Consider the following 22,251-nt stretch of genomic DNA (forward strand, 5'->3'; position numbering starts at 1 on the left):
GTGTAATAAGTTCTAACTGCTTCCTTTATGTTTGCGTTAAGGAAAAGAGGAATCCAGAAATATTCTCCATCTTTGTTAAGATACTACGACTGACGAAAGGCCTTCGTTGCTAAATCTAATGCATAATGTATCTAAATGTAACCTGCTCAGTGATAAGCGTAAAACCAGATTACGAGATTTTTTGATGCTTTTAGAAATGTGTATTTCTGTTCATGATATTTTTGATGCATTAAAAGGTTTGTTATTCAGTGTTGCATTAATAATCGGGAAACCTAAAGAGAAATCTCTCTTTATTCCAGAAAAAAACATGTAACATATACAAATTATCGGTGAGTACTGGTTCTTTTTATCCATAGTTATCAGCAACATATTGGCCGAAGACGCGCACGGCTTCGAAGAATGGCGTCACCAAGTTGAGGATGTCTGACGCTGGAGGATTGAAACCCTGGTTGCCGCCACCGGGAAGTTCGATGGTGTAGGAGAGGGCTACTCCGCCGACACCCTTCGTCCAGTCATCACTGCCGCCAGCCGCTGCGTCTGTAGTAACAACGTAAGGTACAGTGTGGTGACTCAGTAACAAACCGAACATGGAACACTGTGCATTTGCAATTGCAAAGCAGATATTTTACATCTATAGCTATACTACTAAAAAACTGTAAAACCGTCATGTCTGTCTGTTTGCCTATTTGAACAACCTAATCTCAAAAAATACTAGACTAATTATCATGAGGTTTTCACCGGTGGCTTGAACGTGGCTTGGAACTACGTGTAAGGTTTATTTGATCAAAATAGGATCACGAAAAAAATATCGATATCTAATGTTTCATCTAAGTACGCCGTCTCGGTGTGTTTTTTTCTGTTCGAACACTCTAATCTACAAAACTAGACGAATTTTCATGGGGTTTTCACATGCAACTTGACTGTGGCTTGCGGCAACATGTAGGCTTCATTTAATCAAAATCTGGACATGGAATAAAAGATATCACAATTTGAAGTTATATCTAAAATTATCTTCTCAGCTTAATAGTTGATGTTTAACCATCAAGGCGTAGTACACCAAACAACCAACAGATGGTGCCGTTAGTTTCGTAGTACGCCAAAAAACCAATGGATCCCCCTTCTAATTTTTTTAACCTCACCAACAGATATATTTTCCGAATTTTACTTCACTCCCAGTATTAAGCATCGGAATCCTGTCTTTACGACATTATTTGGCTAGGATATACGGATGTATTGATTTCGCTTTGTATATTAAAACTTGACATTTCTCTGCTTCTGCCGATAGGTTTTATTTGTATTCTTTTCCAGAAAAAAACGAATTTACTAAGTCTACTTTGTGATTCTGGTGCCTGCTCGTTACATTTCGATTTAGTTTTGTTTACGAATAAAAATGCCTAGAAAACGGTAGAGTCTTCCTGAGTACATCAGAATGGCTAAAAGACTGAGGACTACGCGATATGAAGTATCAAATGAAGATCATGAGGTGAGACTTTCTGCTGCTCGAGAACATTGAGAACATCGCTCTTTGGAAACTCCTTCTGAAAACAGGGCGTGACTTGACTCTGATCAAGAGCGTCACGCATTATCTCGCTCATGAGAACCTTCACTCACAGAGGCTTAAAGTTCCTTCTCTCCGACGCAACATTATAGAAGCGGAAATTTGGACGGGAAGCAGCGCAGGCGAGGGTGTTTTTACACGCTATATCCCGCTTATTCCTAACAATTTATCATTTCGCTTTGAACGTGTACAATTCCCGGTGAGCTTATGTTATGCCATGACCATAGACAAAGCACAAGGCTAGGCTATGCGTATTGCAGTCGTGAACCTTAGTTCCAGTCGCTTTTCGCACGCCCACCTCTATTTGGATAGTGTAACAAACAAGCTCTTCGCTTATGTCCACAATCATACTACCTCAAACGTTGTGTACAAAGATGCTTTGTGAGTAAAACATAAGTTCTACGTTTGATAAGTCTCAGACACAGCTCTAAATAAATACCGAGCAATGCTGAATACTTTAACCTGCCAACCCATGCATTTAATAAGAAAATAATACATTTCATTTCGCCCACTTTTTTTTAACTGTCTAGAAGGAGTTTGTTGTGTATAATTTTTATAATAATATGGATTATATATGTCAAAGTCTAAGCTGAAAAGTATTTCTTCACATATTGTTCTGCTTTCTTTTGAGAAATCTATAGTATACAGAGTTATCCATAAGTACCTCCACGATTTCAGAAGGGAACTACTCAACTACAAGCCTCACAGAAAAATGACACGTATCATTGGATGCAGCAGCTCTCCAAGCTTCGATCTGTAATACACACCATGGAGTAGTTGCAGTAGGGGTAGGAATGATAGAACATGTTCACATAATATTCTCTCCACGCAGTTGCGGCGAATTAGTTCGCACCTGTACTGAGGCATCTCAGTGAACACATATCTACAGCGGTCTGCTGATGTGCCTTCTTTGGCAATTCATGTCAGCGACGTATTGATGTTTGCCACGTTACAAACGTAGCCGATACTGAGCACTGATGTGTGTATATTTTCTTTATGCCTCGCAGCTTTTGGGGAGTCGTCTTTTAAAACACTGAAGATACTTAAGACTAGTCCCATACAGTTTCGAATCGTCTCTTAGGTATTAACACTAAATTATTGCTTGTGCAGGACATGCAGTGTAATGTAGGTTGCATAGTTGTATGTGTGTGTGTGTTCCTCTTGAAATAAAAATGGAAAACCCGGAAAATGTTTATCGAACCGTGTACAGATACGAGTAATTATGTCTTTTTTTTCTATCGGGATTGTCAATGCAGACGGTCAAAACAGCTGTTACTCCTATAATGCTGGAATGGGGGTGGGAAGGTTTGAGATGAAAGAACAGTGTTGATCTGCTAGAGCTATTTTATCCAAAGAATTTCTGTAATGCAGCCACGGCACTAATACACCTACAGATGGCAATGACTGTTGGAAGGGGATGACAAATTGTCTTCAGTGAAGAGCTCCGCTTCGAATTGAGCCCTGACGACCAGCGATGGGATACCAATGTGACTGTCGCTCGCCATATCATCCAACAGCGAGGAGTGATGGTCTGGGGTGCTATTTCTGTTCATAGCAGGACTGTTTTGGTTGTAATCCAAGGTACGCTTACATCACAGCTGTACGTCGACGACATTCTACACCTCGTTTGGTTGTCCTTCATAGCCAACCACCCTGGTCTTACATTTCAGCCAGGAAATGACCGCCCCCACACAACGAGTGTTTCTACTACTTGCCTTCGTGTTTGCTAAAACCCTGCCTTGGGCAGCAAGGTCGCCGGATCTCTCCCAAATCGACAACGTTTGGGGCATTATGGGCAGGGACCTCGGTGTTTTGACGATCTAAGGGCATAATCGGACAGAATCTGCACGATATCCTTCAGGGGGACATCAAGCAACTTTATCAATCAATGCCAAGCCGAATAAATGCTTGTGTAATTGCCGGACGTGGACCAATGCGTTATTGACTTACTCAGTTTACGAACTCTTTCGCTTGAATAAATCACCCATTTTTCTGTAACTGTAACCATTTCTTTTAGTACACGATACTTCCGTCCCATCTGCACAATTTCTTCGTGATGCGTCGTTTTCTTCTGTCTTATTAGAGTGTAACTCTCTACGCACATTGTGTCAGCTGGACTCCCATTAGCACGTTGAAACTCTGAGTCCTTGCGCTGATTTCACGCAATTTTTTACATGTACCCTCCGCAATGCTCGACGGTCCCTGTCCATGAGCATATGAGGTCCGTCTGGCATAGGTTTACCTGCGGTTGTTCCTTCGCGTTTCCATTTCACAACCACGTTACCAACAGTCGCGCAGCTTTAGAAGTGCTGAAATGTTCCTCCTGGGTTTGCTACGCAAGTAGGTCACGGTCGAAGTCCGATCCATTCAGTTGTTACTCCTCATCTACTGATAGCACAATACTTCCCGCTTTCTTTTATAAAGGCACCTCGTGATGTCTAGTCATCTGTTCCGCATTCTCTATCGATACTTTTGATCAGATACTGTGTACATTTATTATATAGGATCAGAAGCACCCTAATATGAAAAAACAACATTTCGGTCCCATATTGAAAGCGGCCTTCACCAAGTTAAGGGGTATTACTGGGTGAATACTGTCTTCGGTCCTAGCCCAACAATTCCTTAAAAGAATTTATAATACGGTTGGATTTTAGAAGTGGAGAGGGGGCAAAAGATCTACGTCGCGAACACTTCAGCTTCTATTCCAGTGCCATTGGTTTTTCCTTCGACGCTTCTTCGAAGCAGAAATTAAACAATAGTGCATTTAAACTTTGTAACTTTAGTAACTTGAACTAACGGTCACTATTCCATTGTTCTTAACTCTATCTGGTAGATGTAGATGCTTTTTGAACGTGAAAAAAATGGAAAATACGAGAGACCGTCCCACAACATGAATCGTGATGATGGACACAGCCTGCCATCGTCTTGGCTGGCAGAGGCGCTCATGGGTTTGGTCCGTCACACGCGGCTGCAGGTAAAGTAGGGTTGCCACATGTACGGCTTTAGCCGGACTTGTCGGATATATCGTCCGCAGCTCGTGATCTAGTGGCTATCCCAGGTTCGAAAACCGCCACAGCGTAACACAGACGAGTACCCCGCCTGGTGTGCAGAAGGCGAGAGATGTCTAGTTCTTGGTGTGACAGATGTTGTCCCTAACTTCCCGTACGACTCCTCATCAGATACTCAACTGCTATTCTTTCTGGACGCGGGATACTTCCCGCAAGCGACGGCGAACTCTATGAAGTGGAATTGTAGACCCTCAGCACACTACTTGTTTGCTGATGGCGTGAAAAGTATCCTTGACTTTCGGTAGTTCCTTAATGAACGCCATTGTGCAGTTACAGATAATTTTTCCCCAGTTTCATTTTCAGTGACTCCCTTAACCCACTCCAGAGCTGGAGTGATCCTGTCATGAAGAGTTGATCCTCGCCTCTCCCACACTTCGAACCGATACATTCACTGGTCATGAGAAAGTTATTCTCGGAAAAACTATACGTTGACAGCCTCAATTAGTCTGACGTCTTGCTGCACCCTCCTCATTGCGTGACGGCGGTTTTCTGATATCCTCGGTGGTATTAATGACAAAAATAAATAAAAATAAAAAAGAACGAAAAGGAAAATAAATAAAAAAACCTCTACTCAACGTTCCCTACTCTTTCCTTGGTTCCTGGAGGGTGGGAACGGTACATGGTGGCCAGGCCCTCGGTTTGTGACCGTCCCCACTTTGTCCCCACCCCTCCCTTTGGGCGCCAGGAAGGTTCCGAAAAAAAAGTGCCTAGTATTGCTGCCTCTGCATCACGAGAACCTGACTTCGATCCCTGGTCGGTTGTGAATTTTTTTCCGCACGAGAACTGGGTGTTTATGTTGTCCTCATCATTTCATCACCATCTGGGAAAGTGGCGAGATTGGCTAGTTCAAGGATCGCAAATTTGCACAGGCGCTGATAGCCACGCAGTTGAGCGCTGCACAAACCACTATCATCAGGTCGGCTATATACTGTCACGTCCAGATTTTTACGGTCAAGTCCTGCCAAATTTTGTAACTCCGCCTTGTCTGGCTTCTGTTCGGCCTTTCAGCGATGAAGTAGAGGATGCACAACTGAAGCCCGTTCCAAACTGATGACTTAGTCTCGGAATAAGTATACGGAGGAATAAGGACATACACCATGACTGTATATAGATGTATCAACCAATACTAGTGCTATAAATGTAGTCTATGTTCTTCTTCGTGGGCCGAACGAGCAATTAAGAAGACTGAGCACTTAGTAGCTATCATAATTGCGAAATTATAAGTCTGTTTACTGACTATGTTTTTACCGTAAGCACGTCTAATGTGGATCTCGAAAAACATTGACTGTAATTGTTCATTAATAAATGACTATGAATATCTAATCGACTCCATTTCTATTTAAAATGGATAGTCCGGCTTTTAGGGCTAAATATATGGCTAAGTACACCACCAAGTCTGGCTTTTCTGTTTTTGTGCCTGGCAACCATATTATTCGACATACTTGCCCCTTCTAGCCACCACCAGACGACGCGGGAGTAGCACCACCCTATAAAAGCAGCTCACTCTTAATGGTCAAAACAGGACAATTACGCACCGTGTTAAATTGCGATCCACAAAAAACAACATCTGCTTTCTTCTGCAATTCTGACGCGCAGTCAGAAAATGAATCTTATTTACGCCATTTTAAGGAATTGTGGGCGCAGAAATGAAGACAGCTTTGTTACAGTAGCAGTACACACTAATATAACTGATGCCTCATCATTTTACATCACGACGCGCTCTAGAATCCAGACTAATTTTTATGGATATCGACTCCGGCCACGAAAGACTACGAAATTATATTCCAGAAGCGTGTTAGACATTTAGCAGTCTGCTTTAATACGACATACAGAAGTGTGGGGGTTGAAAGTCGACCAAGAGAGACTTCTACGACAAGGAGATTAACAGGGTTGGTAACTGTACTGAGGTTTTCACAGCTACTTTATTTGACAATGGCAGAATCGATTGTGAAGGATAATTGAGGGAAAAAAGCAATTTAATTGCACCCACCTAAGATTGTTGCGTGCGGACATTATTAATGTTCATATGAATTAATATTCGTGACCTTTAAATATTCCACTACATCAGCTTCTCTCTGTAAGGCAGCTACAATACAAGTGTTAATAGTAGTAGATCGTGTGTCATAAATCGTGAAAAATTAAAGGCACAACTTAACGTTAGTTCCTTCATCAGGTTTTGGTGAATTCCTAACCAAAGTTCGATACATGCAGAAAGCAAATTCAAAGTAGTAGTGAAATGAAATAGTAATAATAATAAAGTAGATAATTAAAAGAGGGATGAACGATTTTCTTTGCAATAAACAGGCAAGAAACTGAATCACCGGCTCATATTCAGTGTATTTCCGAAGATTCAGATACTAAAGTTCAAAAAATTCGGAGCAAGGTGGAAACTGTCTGTAACACAAACCCGATGGCTAAATTCTGATGCTACAAACAGGTTAATAAAAAATTCTCAAGTATAACTCCCGTTTCATGAGGTCAACTGAAAACGCAACATTACTTACACAAGACGTTTGTAGAGCTGCCGATGGCGTAGCTAGGGCCCCCTGCAGCTTGCTGGGCGGCATCCGCTTGGCGTGCCAGGGCGTCCTGTTGTAAGACACACCGGGAATAGATTAGAAATGTCGGATAATTTCTGCCGTTGAGCTAATACTACTGCGCAATCAATACGAAAAATCATGCAGAGAAAGTGTTAAGTATAATAAAAGACGTTACCAGAGTCTCCCAGTCGTCAGGCAGTTCGCTAGTGTAGCCCCACGGGTAGAGTAAGTACTGGAAAGAGATTACAGACATGGTATTCAAATAATACTGAATTAATGAACTGGTAATAGAACATGATACTGTTCAGAAAGTAAAAATTCTTCAGCAACATATTTGTATTCACCAAACTTTGCCAGCGACCACATTTGAAACTATATGGTAAAAACAAAAGTCAGTTCTTATCTACAATCTACACTACTGGCCATTAAAAATGCTACACCAAGAAGAAATGCAGATGATAAACGGGTATTCACTGGACAAATATATGAGTGTTGTAATTATCTCTTCAGTGACAAATACGTGCCAAGCACTTTCAAATGCAGTTATTTTTTATCTGTGAAGTACCACTTCCTGTTTAGAAAGCGAAATTGCAGTCAGATAATTACTCTTGCATTTTGAAATATGATAAGATGAGGATATGATTAATCGAATAACAGTTCACAATCACAATGAAGAATGACTTGCGATTAATGAAACTAACTGCGTAGTTCCTTCACTGCTGGTCATTAAAACTGCAATATCACGAAGGATATCAAATAACTTAACTTTACTTGTTATGTATACACTACTGGACATCAAAATTGCTACACCAAGAAGAAATGCAAATGATAAACGTGTATTCATTGCACAAATATATTATACTAGAACTGACATGTGATTACATTTTCACGCAATTTGGGTGCATAGATCTTGAGAAATCAGTACCCAGAATAACCAACTCTGGCTTTAATAACGGCCTTGATACGCCTGGGCATTGAGTCAAATAGAGCTTGGATGGCGTGTACAGGTACAGCTGCCCATGCAGCTTCAACACGATACCACAGTTCATCAAGAGTAGTGACTGGCGTATTGTGACGAGCCAGTTGCTCGGCCACCATTGCCCAGACGTTTTCAATTGGTGAGAGATCTGGAGAATGTGTTGGCCAGTGCAGCAGTCAAACATTTTCTGTATCCAGAAAGGCCCGTACAGGACCTTCAACATGCTTTCGTGCATTATCCTGCTGAAATGTAGGGTTTCGCAGGAATCGAAAGAAGGGTAGAGCCACGGGTCGTAACACATCTGAAATGTAACGTCCACTGTTCAAAGTGCCGTCAGTGCGAACAAGAGGTGACCGAGACGTGTGACCAATGGCAACCCATACCATCACACTGGGTGATACGCCAGTATGGCGATGACGAATACACACTTCCAATGTGCGTTCACCACGATGTCGCCAAACACGGATGCGACCATCATGATGGTGTAAACAGAACCTGGATTCAACCCAAAAACTGACGTTTTGCCATTCGTGCACGAGGTTCGTCGTTGAGTACACCATCGCAGGCGCTCCTGTCTGTGATGCAGCGTCAAGGGTAACCGCAGCCATGGTCTCCGAGTTGATAGTCCATGCTGCTGCAAACGTCGTCGAACTGTTCGTGCAAATGGTTGTTGTCTTGCAAACGTCCCCATCTGTTGACTCAGGGATCGAGACGTGGCTGCACGATGTGTTACAGCCATGCGGATAAGATGCCTGTCATCTCGACTGCTAGTGATACGAGGCCGTTGGGATCCGGCACGGCGTTCCGTATTACCCTCCTGAACCCACCGATTTCATATTCTGCTAACAGTCATTGGATCTCGACCAATGCGAGCAGCAATGTCGCGATACGATAAACCGCAATCGCGATAGGCTACAATCCGAGCTTTATCAAAATCGGAAACGTGATGGTGCGCATTTCTCCTCCTTACACGAGACATCACAACAACGTTTCACCAGGCAACGCCGGTCAACTGCTGTTTGTGTATGAGAAATCGGTTAGAAACTTTCCTCATGTCAGCACGTTGTAGGTGTCGCCACCGGCGCCAGCCTTATGTGAATGCTCTGAAAAGCTAATCATTTTCATATCACAGAATCATCTTCCTGTCGGTTAAATTTCGCGTCTGTAGCACGTCATCTTCGTGGTGTAGCAATTTTAATGGCCAGTAGTGTATTTCTCAGAAAAAAATTGTTGACAACAAGAAAAACCTATCAAGAATAAAGGTACGTATCACGTCAACTTTTGTGAGGAGATTACTATGAGCTTACATATACGAGGCTTCATCTTCAGGATCAGCTGTTAACTGACACCGAATTGCCTTTGTTGTTGTGGTGTAAGAGCAGGTTAGCTTCTGATATGAGTGTACTTTATGCTTATGATGATGTATTACACAGTAAATCCAACGTTTACCTTCATCGTTTATGTGTTAAGTCTTAAGCCGTCATCTCACGAGACGTAAATACGCAAGTGGACGAGTAGCTGGTGACGTCACATCGCCTCATTCCAGATTCCACGATACTGCGCAGAGTGAAATAAAAAATCTGGCTCGTCAGATTTTTGCCCCTTGAAGAGGAACGTGGCCAGTCAGATGCGACATCATTTTACGCTACACGGAGAATATCGGAGCCGCGACATTGCATGGCCCTGAACATCGTATTTGGTGGATTCTATTTCTCATACAGTGTATAGTAGGAATGCAAACTGCTTCAAAGCATCTTAAAACTGAGGATCTCTCGGAAACGCGCCGTTTTAGCTACGATTTGTTATAATAAATTGATGGGAAACTCCATATCGGTGGTTGATGTTTTCAGTATTACACTTGAGACTTACGAAAGTATACCACTTCAGTCCTATGCCACAATGAACATCTATGAAAAACGCGTTTTTTTTGTACGGTCTGCATATTATACATCAAATAATGATATATGTGGATATAGTCTTTAGAATATGTATGTTATATAAGAGGGTTGGAACTTGAATAGTGACAACTATTTATTTACAGCTCGTACAAAATAGATACGTGTTTCAAAGCTTTACTGACCTTCAAAGTAGTCACCAGCATTGTGTGTAACCCGCTCCCAGCGATGTGGAAGTCGTAGGCTACACTTAGCAGTGCCAGTTGTGTTGACAGTTCGAGCGGCGCGGTCTATTGCCCGACGAATTCGTAGCAGTTCTGAAGCGAATGCCGTGGAGTGTCTCCTTCAGTTTAGAAATCGAGTTGAACTCGCGAGAGCTTTATTCAGGGGAGTGCAGTAGGTGGTATAGCACTTAGCAGCCACATCAGTCAAACAAATCAGTAACATCTTGCACTGTACGTGATTAAGCATTGTCCTGCAAAATGATGGTCAGGTTCTGCAGAAAGTGTCATCACTTCTGTCTCTAAGCTGGTCGTAGGTTGTGTTCCAAAAATGAAGAGCATAGAGACAGATGTGATGACACTTTCCACAGGACCTGACCATCGTTTTACAGGAAGGTGTGTGGATGCAAGCTGTTACTGATTTGTTCGACTGATCGGGCTGCTAAGTGCTATACCACCTACTGCACTCCCCTGACTTAAGCCCTCGTGAGTTCAACTCGATTTCTAAACTGAAGGAAACACTTCACGGCATTCGCTTCAGAGCTGCTACAAATTCATCGGGCAACAGACCGCGCCGCTCGAACTGTCAACACAACTGGCACTGCTAAGAGTATCCTACGACTTCCACATCGCTGGGAGCGGGTTATACACAATGCTGGTGGCTACTTTGAAGGTCAGTAAAACTTTTAAACACACATCTATTTTGTACGAGCTGTAAATAAATAGTTGTCACTACTCAAGTTCCAACCCTCCTATATATCATACATATTCTAAAGACAGTATCCACATATGTAATTATTTGATGTTTAATATGCAGACTGTACCAAAAAAAACCGCGTTTTTCATAGATGTTCATTGTGGCATAGCATTGAAGTGGTATACTTTCGCAAGTCTCAAGTGTAATACTAAAAACATCAACCACCGATATGGAGTTTCCCATCAATGACTACTTGGGAGGCCAGTAAAACTTTGAAACACGTATCTATTTTGTACGGGCTGTAAATAAATAGTTGCCACTATTAAAGTTCCAACCATCGTAAGTAGGCCTTGTTGCTACGTTGGGCTATAACGCCGAGGTTAGTGTCGTGAGTGCAGAGTTATGAAGAGAAAACTGGCATGTTCCCATGCTCCTCCTTACCATTTTTCCACCTTTCGTTTTCTAAAAGGTTCTAGGTATTTCTTGTTGATTAATGTACTATCTCTAATGTATAGGTAATTTATTATAAATAATGTATTTGCTACAGGGCCAACGAGTGGAATGTTTCCCCAGTGGCCAGAAATCTTAACGTGACTGACAGTCTACGTCTGAAAGTAAGCACAAGTTACTTACTGGACGTTTTTGCTATTATGAAACTTTCTGTAAAATATGTCTTCCTATCTCTGACTTATGGATTGGATCATGTTCGTATCTTGCCCGTAAATATCTTTTACAATGATGGTGAGCAGCTTCGAAAAAATCCCTCTTCCATTCGAAATAAATTACAAAACTAATCTCGATACTGAAGTCTATGTGAAGAAGTACGTTATTTCAGAGTCCTGGTAGTCAATGCAACATCGAGAATATAAATATTATGTGTGCACAGACTGACATTAAACATAATACCTTTTCTTTTCCTTCGCTATTTCATGACCCTTGCCGCACGTGGAAGGTGATCGGCTTTCAGTCCGCTCTTAAGTCAAGCGAATTAAAAAATACAGTAAGAGAAATAAAATTTGTGGCTGTTTTTCTACTTTAAATAAAAAAATCAAAAACAGAAAGCTGAAAAACGAAAATGTATCCATTTTAATAAGACATCATAGAAAGTTGAAATTCTTCTGATAAAAAGACCGAAGAACCGAGCTTTCACTCTGATGGACCTGCACTGAGTGAGAAGTCTTGTCGGAGGAGAAAATACGTTCCATAGGTTTTAGGGGTTTTAATAAAGCGAGTGGGTCTATTATGTAGGGAAAATATGGAAAGGCCGATAGGGGGAAGACAAGCAGTGGTAAAGACAGAGGATGAAGAGTAGTGTACTACATGGGGAGGTATTAATGGAGAGGAAATAGGAGACAGCGGCCTTGATCTGGAGTGGGATGGATGGGGAAAAGTTAAGATTGGTAGGAGGGATAAATATCATGGCGGTTATCATTGTCTCGGAGAGGAAGTTGGCTAAAGTTGGGTTGTGATGGGTATGGAGTGTGTGTAAGAGTAGGAATGGAGGCATGTTTTTTGTGAAGGTGCAATAGTGTACCATGGTTGGTGATCAGAGGGATGACAATGGGTTTCTGGAATTTAGTTTGCGGATGGTATAGGAGATGTGAAGGTGCTGAATGTGGGTCAGGAGGGATGGGAATGTTATAAGATTGTAGTGTCTTTGCAATACTGCGCGAATTGCCTTAGGACGTCTCACCCCTAAATCCAAATTCCCATTAACGCTTCAGTCCACTTGGTATTCGCCCTAAATTCAAACAGCATTGCAGAGGCTCTTCAGCTTGTCTGGAATGCCATTGCAGCATCGAATAAAATGGAGGAACCTGCCTGAAACCCAGGCGTACGTGCCTTAATTAAATGAAGCTGTGATTTCTGAGTCCTTTCCAAGTCTCAAACATCTCTGATGTACATGTGAAGGCTGCAGTGACGAATGTAACTTTATACCAAGGCTCGCCCAGTGCTGTTCAGATACAGTAGGCGAGTCTGTACAACGTTCTTTGAGTTTAGGGGGTATACCGATTGGTATGAATGACAATTTGAGCAGGAGACCCCGGTTCGCATCGCGGCCATGTTGCAAATATTTATTCATCACTTCAATCTGCATACTTAGGATGAATCACCTGAAACTTGCACCGAAAACTTTGCGGCAATGGAAAGTACAATAATGTGCTGTTTTCATAGATTGAATTGGTAGTCAAGACCTCGTATTGTTAGCCAAGAAAGGGATTGTGTTAATACTTAGAAAGTCTGTTTGTTGTACAGACATACTCTTTTAAACTGAACAATGCCCATTGACTTTAAAAAATTAATTGTAGGGTAAATTAGAATGTTAGTGGTGTTTTTTGCAAGATTCTCTTTACGAGATACCGTATTTTGAAAAGTTTCCACACCGACGCTTGTTTGTGCCATTCACCCGGCGTAGTTGCTGGGTACAATGTTGTTATATTTGCTTACAATGTGCTTGTGTGTTCTTTGAGTGCACTGCGGCTTTCTAGTCGTTAGCGTGTGACAGTCCAATCAGCAGTTCGTGAGTGGACGATGGGATTTACCAGTGCAGAAAAGGCCGACATGATCATGGTATATGGAGTTATTTCTTGTCCGATGTAGGCGACGAGATATCCCAGTAGACGCCAACCATATCGGCAATTATTTATCATCTTCTTCAACCAGTTACGTGAAAACGGCAATGCAACACATAGACAACGTAACAGAAGGAAGCAAGTGACGACAGAAAAGATGAAATTAATTTTCTTATTCTGTCGCAGTTGATCCGCACGTTAGATTCCGCTAAATCGCACGAGCAAGTGGCATGAGTCAAGAAAGTGCCCTACGCTTTCTCCATCGGCATAGGTTCCATTCCTATCATGTCTCTCCCCATCGAGAATCGTGTTAACTTCCGTACATGGGCATTCAGACCGAATACTCCAAAGGTATGCCACATTTACCGATTATAGCCATGTAAACCACCGAAACATGCGCTATTGGTCTGTGGACAATCCCCGTTGGTGGAACGTCAGCGTCCATGGATTGTAAACGAGTGGTGCGGCATAGTGAAGCATCAGCTTAGAGGTCTGTGTTTCATATATGGAACACTGAACGTCCACAAGTATTGCATCCTTCCACGGATGCTAGAAGGCGTTTCTGTGCAGACTTGGAAGAATGTGTGGTACCAACATTATCTCTGTCCAGTGCATGGCGCACGAATTAGTGCAGAATGTCTTCACGAATTGTTTCCATGTCGTTGGATTGGAAGCAGAGGACCTGTACCTTGGCCAACCTGTTCTCCAGATTTGACGACTGCAGACTTTTCTGAGGAGCTGAAAGACGCATCTACAAGGACATAGCACCCACACCCAATGCTATGCAACGACATATTGCTACAGCCTGCTCGGACATCTCCGCTGAAATACTAGCACGTGTGCAGCATTCGTTCCATATCAGACTGGTTCCATACCAGACCGGTGCCGGCGGTCACTTTGAACTCAACCTGTGATGGTCACTTGTCTCGTTACTGGTCAGAATCCTCATAACTAGTATGTACACCTATATTGTTCTTTAGTGTCTGCTACCACAGGTATTGTACAAGAGCTGATATGGGAACTTTTCAAAATACGATTTCTCGTAAACGACTCACACTGGAATCCTGAAATAAACACCTCTGACATTCTAATTTATCCAGGTTTGTATGTTAATGTCAATAGGTATTGTTCCACTTAAAAAGTGTAGGCATTGTTCCACTTAAAAAAGTGTATGTCAACACAAATAATACACTTTTTAAGTATTATTACAATTTGTTGATTGGCTAACAACACGAGCCTCTAACTACCAATCCATTCCGTGAAAAAGTTTTAGGTGATTCACCCTGTATACATCAGAGATATTCGAAACTTTAAAAGGTCTCTGGGACCAGGTAGTTTCTTTTTATTCCATTCTCTTCGTGTCTGAACTGTTTATGGTCCACATTGCAATTCTGTAGAAGGCTACACTCCAGACACACAAATTCAGAAAATACTCTTAAACTTTTATATTTCTACATCTACAGCGACATCCATACTCTGCAAGCCATCGTATGAGGGTTGGCAGAACGTATCTTGTACCGCTACTAGTGTTCCACTCGCAAATGTTGAAAGGGTACAGTACCGCCCAACATTGAAAATAGGTACAACATTCTTCGTTATTCCTGTCATAACAACATATTTTTTCTAATAATAACTCAATTTCAATTAATACAGCGATGCCGGATAGCAGTGTAGGAAAGAATGACAATTTATTTATTTAACTGATTACATGTGCACTCCCACAAAATAAATCCCTACATCCAATTTGGTGAGATCTGCGAAATGAATGAATGTATGGTCGTCTGCTAACCACAGATAGTGAATATGCAATATATGATCATCTTTGAGACGGTCCTTTGGTCACCTTTGGTGGAACCGAAGAGATGAAATTTACCTGAGCTTTGAGCGCCTGAAATGTGGCTGACCAATGGGTAGCATGGTCTTCCCCCACCTCGACGGAGGTGCGAGATGACCTGAAGAACGGCCATGTTTCAGCACTCTGCCGCTGGATCTTGTGTTGGTAAGACCTGTCTTAGGTGTGCTCCGTAAAGACAAAAGAGTGGAGACATGGTATGCGTGTGAAATACTTAAGAGTAGTTTGGAATAATAATTTCTCTATTTCAGGAACTTTTGTGGGGAGAATTAAATGTCAGCCAGGTAATATTAAGGGGATCGTAGTAATCTTCGGAAGTGAGCAATGGTCACAATGAAACCACGTATAGCAATAAGTTGAAATACTTCCGAGTGCTTGAGTTAAGCTGAATTACTAGCGTGTGTACTATAAGTTGGAAATATTTAAGAAATGGCGTGTGCAGGACTTGAAATTAGAGACGAGTACTTCCACGTGATGAGTACTGTGTGATTCTGAATCTGTGTATGAGACAAAGGATAAAGAGAAGTACTCGTCCATGGTATCAGTTGAGGACTCGCGTGTGTGATGAATATGTTCTTAATATTACTTTGCGTGTTTTGTTACCGTGTGACGCTTGATTCAAACTATAATACTCTGAGAGAGAAGCAAGGTGAGTCAGCCGTCTATCCAGCAACGCCACTTGGCTTGCATTGCACAGGAAGACGTGCATATATTCTCCAGAGTTCATAGTAGGAAAGAAAAGTTACGAAGTGGGGCAGTGTCGTGTGAAACTGGGATAAATACTAATTGAAGTGGGAAAGCTGAAAGTGATGTGATTATAACGTGTGACTATTCTTTGTATTGTATGTTGCCAGTGTGATGTACTTCATGAAATTTAAGTAGTTGTGGTTGGAATTGGAGAGTAGCAAGATAGGTTCAGAGGCAGTGGGTTATGCATGTTCCTTTTGTACCGCTCGGTCTGGAGGAAATTTTCGTGATGATGGGTGTGAGAGTCGAAGTGTGAGATATAGCAAAAGATGCACCATCCTATACAGAAAGTGCACTGTAACGTTAAATAATTACGAGACCATAAGATAGAGAATCACTAATGTAAAGCCATGCCCACAGGACGGAGTTTCTCATGTGTAATTCTTGTAGAAAATGTAATGGTGTGTTTAGGTTATAGAATTTATCGGAATAAAAGAGATAGTGAAAAGAAAAAGATTGGTGGCCTTTTCCTTCGAACAGTATGTTGTCATGATATCCAGAATTTATAATGTGTGCGCCATTCATATTCAGTGCGATGGCCACGTGTTGATCAAAGCCGTTGGGTGAGAAAGAAAATGTGGTATTGCCAGTGCGTAGTGAACAGTCAGAGTTGTGTAAATTACTAATAGTCAGATGTGCGTTATCCGTTTCCGTTGCTTAATATTCAAACAGGAGAATAATTTGTAACTTAACTGTGAGTACTCGAGCTCATGTTAATTGATAAATGAAAATGAATCCACTCGCTTGGCAGACCACTCATCTTGCAGGCCTGACTAATTGATGCCGCAGTATGAGCAAGGCATGTGGGTACCTCTCAATGTATTCAGGGGAAAATGACGTTTTACGTAGCTCCATAAGGGCCCTAATGTCTCTGATCTTTGCTTTGTTGTCCTTATTTATAGTAGACATTAAAATATAACTTTTTAGGATTCATTGCTTGAATCGATAAAAATAGAACACACTTTCGCCTCTCTGCCTGCCTGTCTGCCCTACTGCTAAAACCCTTTTCCTCAGGAATGTGCGGAAGTACCACTTTGAAATTTATGTCACATACTCAGGTCTATTGTCCCTTCTCTGAGAAATAAATGTAAGCTTCTCAGTCAGTGTAATAAGAAGATACTGCCATCTGCGTAACATATTTTGATACTGGCAAACTTACCCATCGAAACACATAATTCACTTTCCGTTGTCGTAGTCTCATGAAATTTGGCGAGAAGCAAAGTTTCACATAAGGAAAAAATCCTAAAACTATTACTTTGTAATCACACTATACGAAAAAATATTCATTTTGTTATTTGTTATCCGAAGTAATTTAAAGTTAAAACATTCTCGAAAGTGTTGGCAATATCAGGACTGATATCTTGCAGGTATCAATGTCGATAGCAGGCAAATATCGTCGAGGATCTCGATGAACTGTCTATACATAATTAAGTTTGTACGGATCCCTCAGAGCGCGAGTTCTGCCTCTCTTGCCCTTGACTGCCTGCATTTGATTCACTCTATATTTCGGCCATCGACAGTTATTTTCCTGAATAGCAAAACATGTCTATTACTCTTAGTGCAATTTTTTGGGGAACATGTTTTTTTATGTTTTTTCAGCGAACTCTAATAAGTTAACATGATTTATTTTATGAAATTGGCCCTTTTTGTATTTTACTAATATTGAAAAAAATTATTAGTTAAAGGTATATCAGGACAAGTCAAAAGCCGTTTTAAAAAATTGAGCCCTGTACGTAAATTCTTAACAGCTGAAGCTTGTCGCTGAGCGTAGTGCAAACGCGAATCTATTTGTTACATTGGAAACCCATTATTAGACTACATAAATTACAAGAAACAAAAAAGGAAATTTCTGAAGTAAAATAACGTAGAGGGTAGCGGTGTACCGGAAATTTGTTTAAGTGCAGGATTTATTCAAACTAAGACAGCTGAGACGGCTTGTACCCTGCTGTCAGTTTGTTAACAACACTTTTGAGGTGATCTGTATCGCTTTAGAGTTGGTAAGGCTGTAAACTATGATAAACTGTGACGTAACAACAAGAGAATAAAAGCTGTGCATTACTATGTGCAATCTGTTAGAGTTGAATCATTATTTAAATTACAACCTTATGATACGCCATATTAGTTTTCGCAGCAGTTAAAAAAATTTTAAAAAATAAGAAGTAAAAAATAGCCACTGCATATAAACCAGTATGACAACGTCAGTCTGTTCAACAATAATCAAGATAAGTAATAGTATTTCCCGCTATTTAACAATACAGCGAAATTAACGTAATTTAATTTTTTAAGTTCATTTCGAAGTAATGCCCATTTTCCTGGATAATATGTTAATGTGCAACTATCTATAGGAATGGGTGGTCAAATGCAGTTAGTTGGCCACTAATGCACAGCAATATCATTTCAGCTTTTATGAGTTAATTAGACAATGCTATATCTGTTACTTACGGGTCCGTAGCTGTGGAATGTGAGGTAAAGCTTGATGCGGTTGGCGTTGGCCAGGATGTAGTCTCTGAGAGCTTGCGTCTCAGACTCCGAAAACGCCTCAGAACCGGCGTAAGTGTCAGAGCAGGGGAAGCTGCTGGCGCCAACCTCTGGAAGAAAGGAATGCGAGGACTGGTCAGGGATCGAAGGCTTCCAGATTAATTTGTCGGTAAGTAGGAACAGCTGCAGCTGTGTCTCTACCGATTGACGAGAATCAATATACTAGTAATTCAATGGTCGATCATTAGAAGTCCCGCTGGGATTTTGATGGCGAAAGAAATGTTCGTATTTGCTGTGCAACAGGAAGAGTAGGCACTTTCATGACGTTCGATTTTTGATCACCAAGTTCTTCGCCGACGTCGTGGAGTAAGTTCACTATCTGATCGGAAGTGTCCGGACATCTACTAGCGGACGTTAAAATGGGACGTGTCCACCCTTCAGCCGGCCGAAGTGGCCGAGCGGTTCTAGGCGCTTCAGTGTGGAACCGCGCGACCACTACGGTCGCAGGTTCGAATCCTGCTTCGGGCATGGATGTGTGTGATGTCCTTAGATTAGTTAGGTTTAAGTAGTTCTAAGTTCTAGGGCACCGATGACCTAAGATGTTAAGTCCCATAGTGCTCAGAGCCATTTTAACCATTTGAATCCACCCTTCACCTTGGCGTCAACTCGCAGGAGACACTTTCATTGAGGTGTCTGAAGTCTGTGGAGGAATGTCAGACTGTTCTTTCTCACGTTCCGAAACCAGAAAGGATACTGATGTTGGATGCTGAGGTCTGGTGCGAAATGGACGCCCTAGCTGATCGTAAAGGTGTTCCAATGAGTTCAGGCCGCGATTCTAGTTAGGTCAGTCTGTTTCAGGAATAATATTGTCCACAAATCATTGTCATTTATGACAGGTTGCACTGGCTTGCCGATACAATAATCGTCTCCGAACTGTCTCTCTGCTGCACGCAGTTGACAGTGCTGCAGACCGTCTTCATAACTGTGCGCAGTAAGTAGATACATAAATCGCTCGTTTCCATTCTTCCACTGTCCAGTGGCTTCGGTCCTTAACACTTCTTCAAGCGCTGCTTAGCATCGACTACAGGAATGTGTGGCGGTTGACGAGTTGCTCGACCATTGCACCCTACTCTTTTTGACTGCCTACACGAGTGATCTTTCCGCAAATTTCATGAAATATTTTACAACCTCCCTCAATTAACCTGTCTTCTCTTGGTTTATCTGTATTCTCTCTACTTCGACCATCATCACTTATTTTGCTGCTCAAAATAGCAAATATACCTTTAATATCATCTGTCTAATCTAACTCCCTATGTATCGCCTGATTCAAGTCGACTACATTTTATTGCACTTGTTTTGCATTTGATAATGTTCATCTTATATCCTTCCTCCAAGACACTGTCCATTCCGTTCAGCTGCACTTGCAAGTCCTCTACTATCTCTGACAGGAATACAGTGTCATCGGCAAACCCCCAAGTTTTTATTTCTTGTCCCTGAACTTTAATACCTTCTCCTAATATTTCTTTGGCTTCCTTTATTGCTTGCTCACTACAGAGAATGAGGAGAATCGGGGATAGGGTACAGCCTTGTCTCACTCCCTTTTCAGCCACTCATTCCCTTTCGTGCCCTTAGACTCCTACAAGTGCATGTGGTTTCCTTACACGCTGTAAATAACTTTTTATTCCCTGTATTTCATCCCTGTTGCTTTCAGAATCTCAAAGAGGATATTCCAATCAAGATCGTCATTTGCCTTTCTCTAACCTACCTTTTAAGGTAAGTCGTAGAGTCAGCATTGTCTCAAGTGTTCCAACATTTCTCCGGAATCTATCGTCTTCTATGAGGTTTCCATTCTACTGTGACTAATACGTATCGGCATTTTGCAACTATGACTTACTGAACCGAAAGTTAGTTATTATTCATACCTGTCAGCACCTACCCTCTTTGGAACTGAAATAATTACAGTCTTGTTGAAGTCTAGGGGTCTTTCCCCTCTCTCATTTCGCGTACTAGCTGGAATAATTTAGTTATGGCTGGCCCTCCCAAGGCTGTTGGGAGATCTGAGGCAATGTCGTCTACTCCAGGGGTCTTGTTTCGAATTAGCCTTTCGGCGCTTTGTCAAATTCTTCTCACTGTATCATATCTCGTATCTCATATTCATCTACGTTCTCTTCTCTTTCTACAACATTGCATTCAAGTACATTTTCCTTGTATAGATCTTTTATATGCTCCTCCAACCTTTCTGATTTCCCTTCTTAGCCTAGTACTTATTTCCCATCCAGGCAGTTGATATTCATCCAGCTGATTCCTTTTCTCGAAAGATCTCTTCAGTTTTCTGTAAGCAGTATTTATCTTTCCCATGTTTCTATAGATTTGCATATGTAGTCTTAGCCATTTTGCGCTCTCTGTCATTGTCGTCTTTTTAGACATCTGTATTCCCTTTCGCTCACTTCACTTGCCAAGTTTTTAAGTTTTCTCCTTTCAGTAATTAAATATCTCTGATGTCCACATATTTCTATTATGCCTTGTCTTTGTACCTCTTTGATCCATCTGTCCTCACTACTTCATCTCTGAAAGCTACCCATTCGTGTTCTGCTGTATTATTTCCCCACTATTCAGTCAATCTTTGTCTAATATTTCCTGTGAAACGCTCAACACCATCTAGTTTTTTCAACTTACCAGGTCTCCCTCACCTTAATTTCCTACCTTTTTCTAGATTCTTCAGTTTTAATCCACAGTTCATAAAGGATAAATTATGTTCAGAGTCCATACCTGTCCCTGGAAATGTCTTGTATTTTAAAAATCTGGTTCCAAAATTTCATTCTTAACGTTATATAATCAATATGAAGCTTTCCTATGTTTCCGTTTCTTCCACGGGTACAGACTTCTTTCATGATTCTTAAGCCATGTGTTAGTGATGATTAAATTATGCTCTGTACTAAATTTCACCTGATGGCTTCTTCTTTTATTCCTTTCCTACAACTCATCTTTTGCTGTTCTTTATCCTTCTCCTTCTCTTCCTACCAAGGAATTCACAACCGCAATCAATTTTCCTGCCCCTTAAATAGCTGAATAATTTCTTTAATCTCATCACAAATTCTTCCAGTCTCTTCGTCACGTAGTTTGCATATAAACTTGCACTAATGTGGTTGGCCTTGGTTTTGTGTCTGTTTCGGCGGTGATGCCTTCACTATGTTGCAAGTAGTAACTTACCCGCATTCCCATTTTCTTATTCATTATTAGACCTACTCCTGTATTACCACTATTTTATTTTTTATACCGCTTTACTGACCTGACCAGAAGTCCCGTTCATCCCCACTATATCTAACTTCAACCTTTCCATTTCTCTCCTTATATTTTGTGGTCTACCTACCTGATTAAGGGATGTAACATTTCACCTTCCGATCCGTACAATACTAGTTTTGTCTTTCCTCATGACGACATTCTTCTGAGCATTTCCCGCACGGAGTTCCGAATGAGGAACTATTTTCACTCGGGAATATTTTACCCCAAGAAGATGCCATCATCATTCAGCCATACAGTAGAGCTGCATGTACTCGCGAATAGTAAGCTCTAGTTTTGAACCGTTCACAGTGACAACACAGGAAAGCCATGTTGGCTGATGTTACGATGTCAGATGAGTCAG

At 41.4% G+C, this 22,251-nt stretch overlaps 1 protein-coding gene across 1 annotated transcript in view; it reads right to left on the reverse strand.

Annotated features, from left to right (window-relative positions):
- Positions 1–342: 342 nt before the first annotated feature.
- LOC126259318 (carboxypeptidase B-like) overlaps positions 343–22,251 on the reverse strand; it is a 60,887-nt gene continuing 38,978 nt past the window's right edge. The window contains exons 6-9 of the mRNA XM_049955997.1: positions 18,573–18,718; positions 7,342–7,398; positions 7,131–7,215; positions 343–537 (exon numbers count right to left, since the gene is read on the reverse strand). Of these exons, the coding sequence (XP_049811954.1) occupies positions 347–537; positions 7,131–7,215; positions 7,342–7,398; positions 18,573–18,718 (479 nt within the window). The 3' untranslated portion in view covers positions 343–346. The remainder of the gene's footprint in view (positions 538–7,130; positions 7,216–7,341; positions 7,399–18,572; positions 18,719–22,251) is intronic.

The sequence above is a fragment of the Schistocerca nitens genome, chromosome 5, assembly GCF_023898315.1.
Source record: "Schistocerca nitens isolate TAMUIC-IGC-003100 chromosome 5, iqSchNite1.1, whole genome shotgun sequence".
Lineage (NCBI taxonomy): Eukaryota > Metazoa > Arthropoda > Insecta > Orthoptera > Acrididae > Schistocerca > Schistocerca nitens.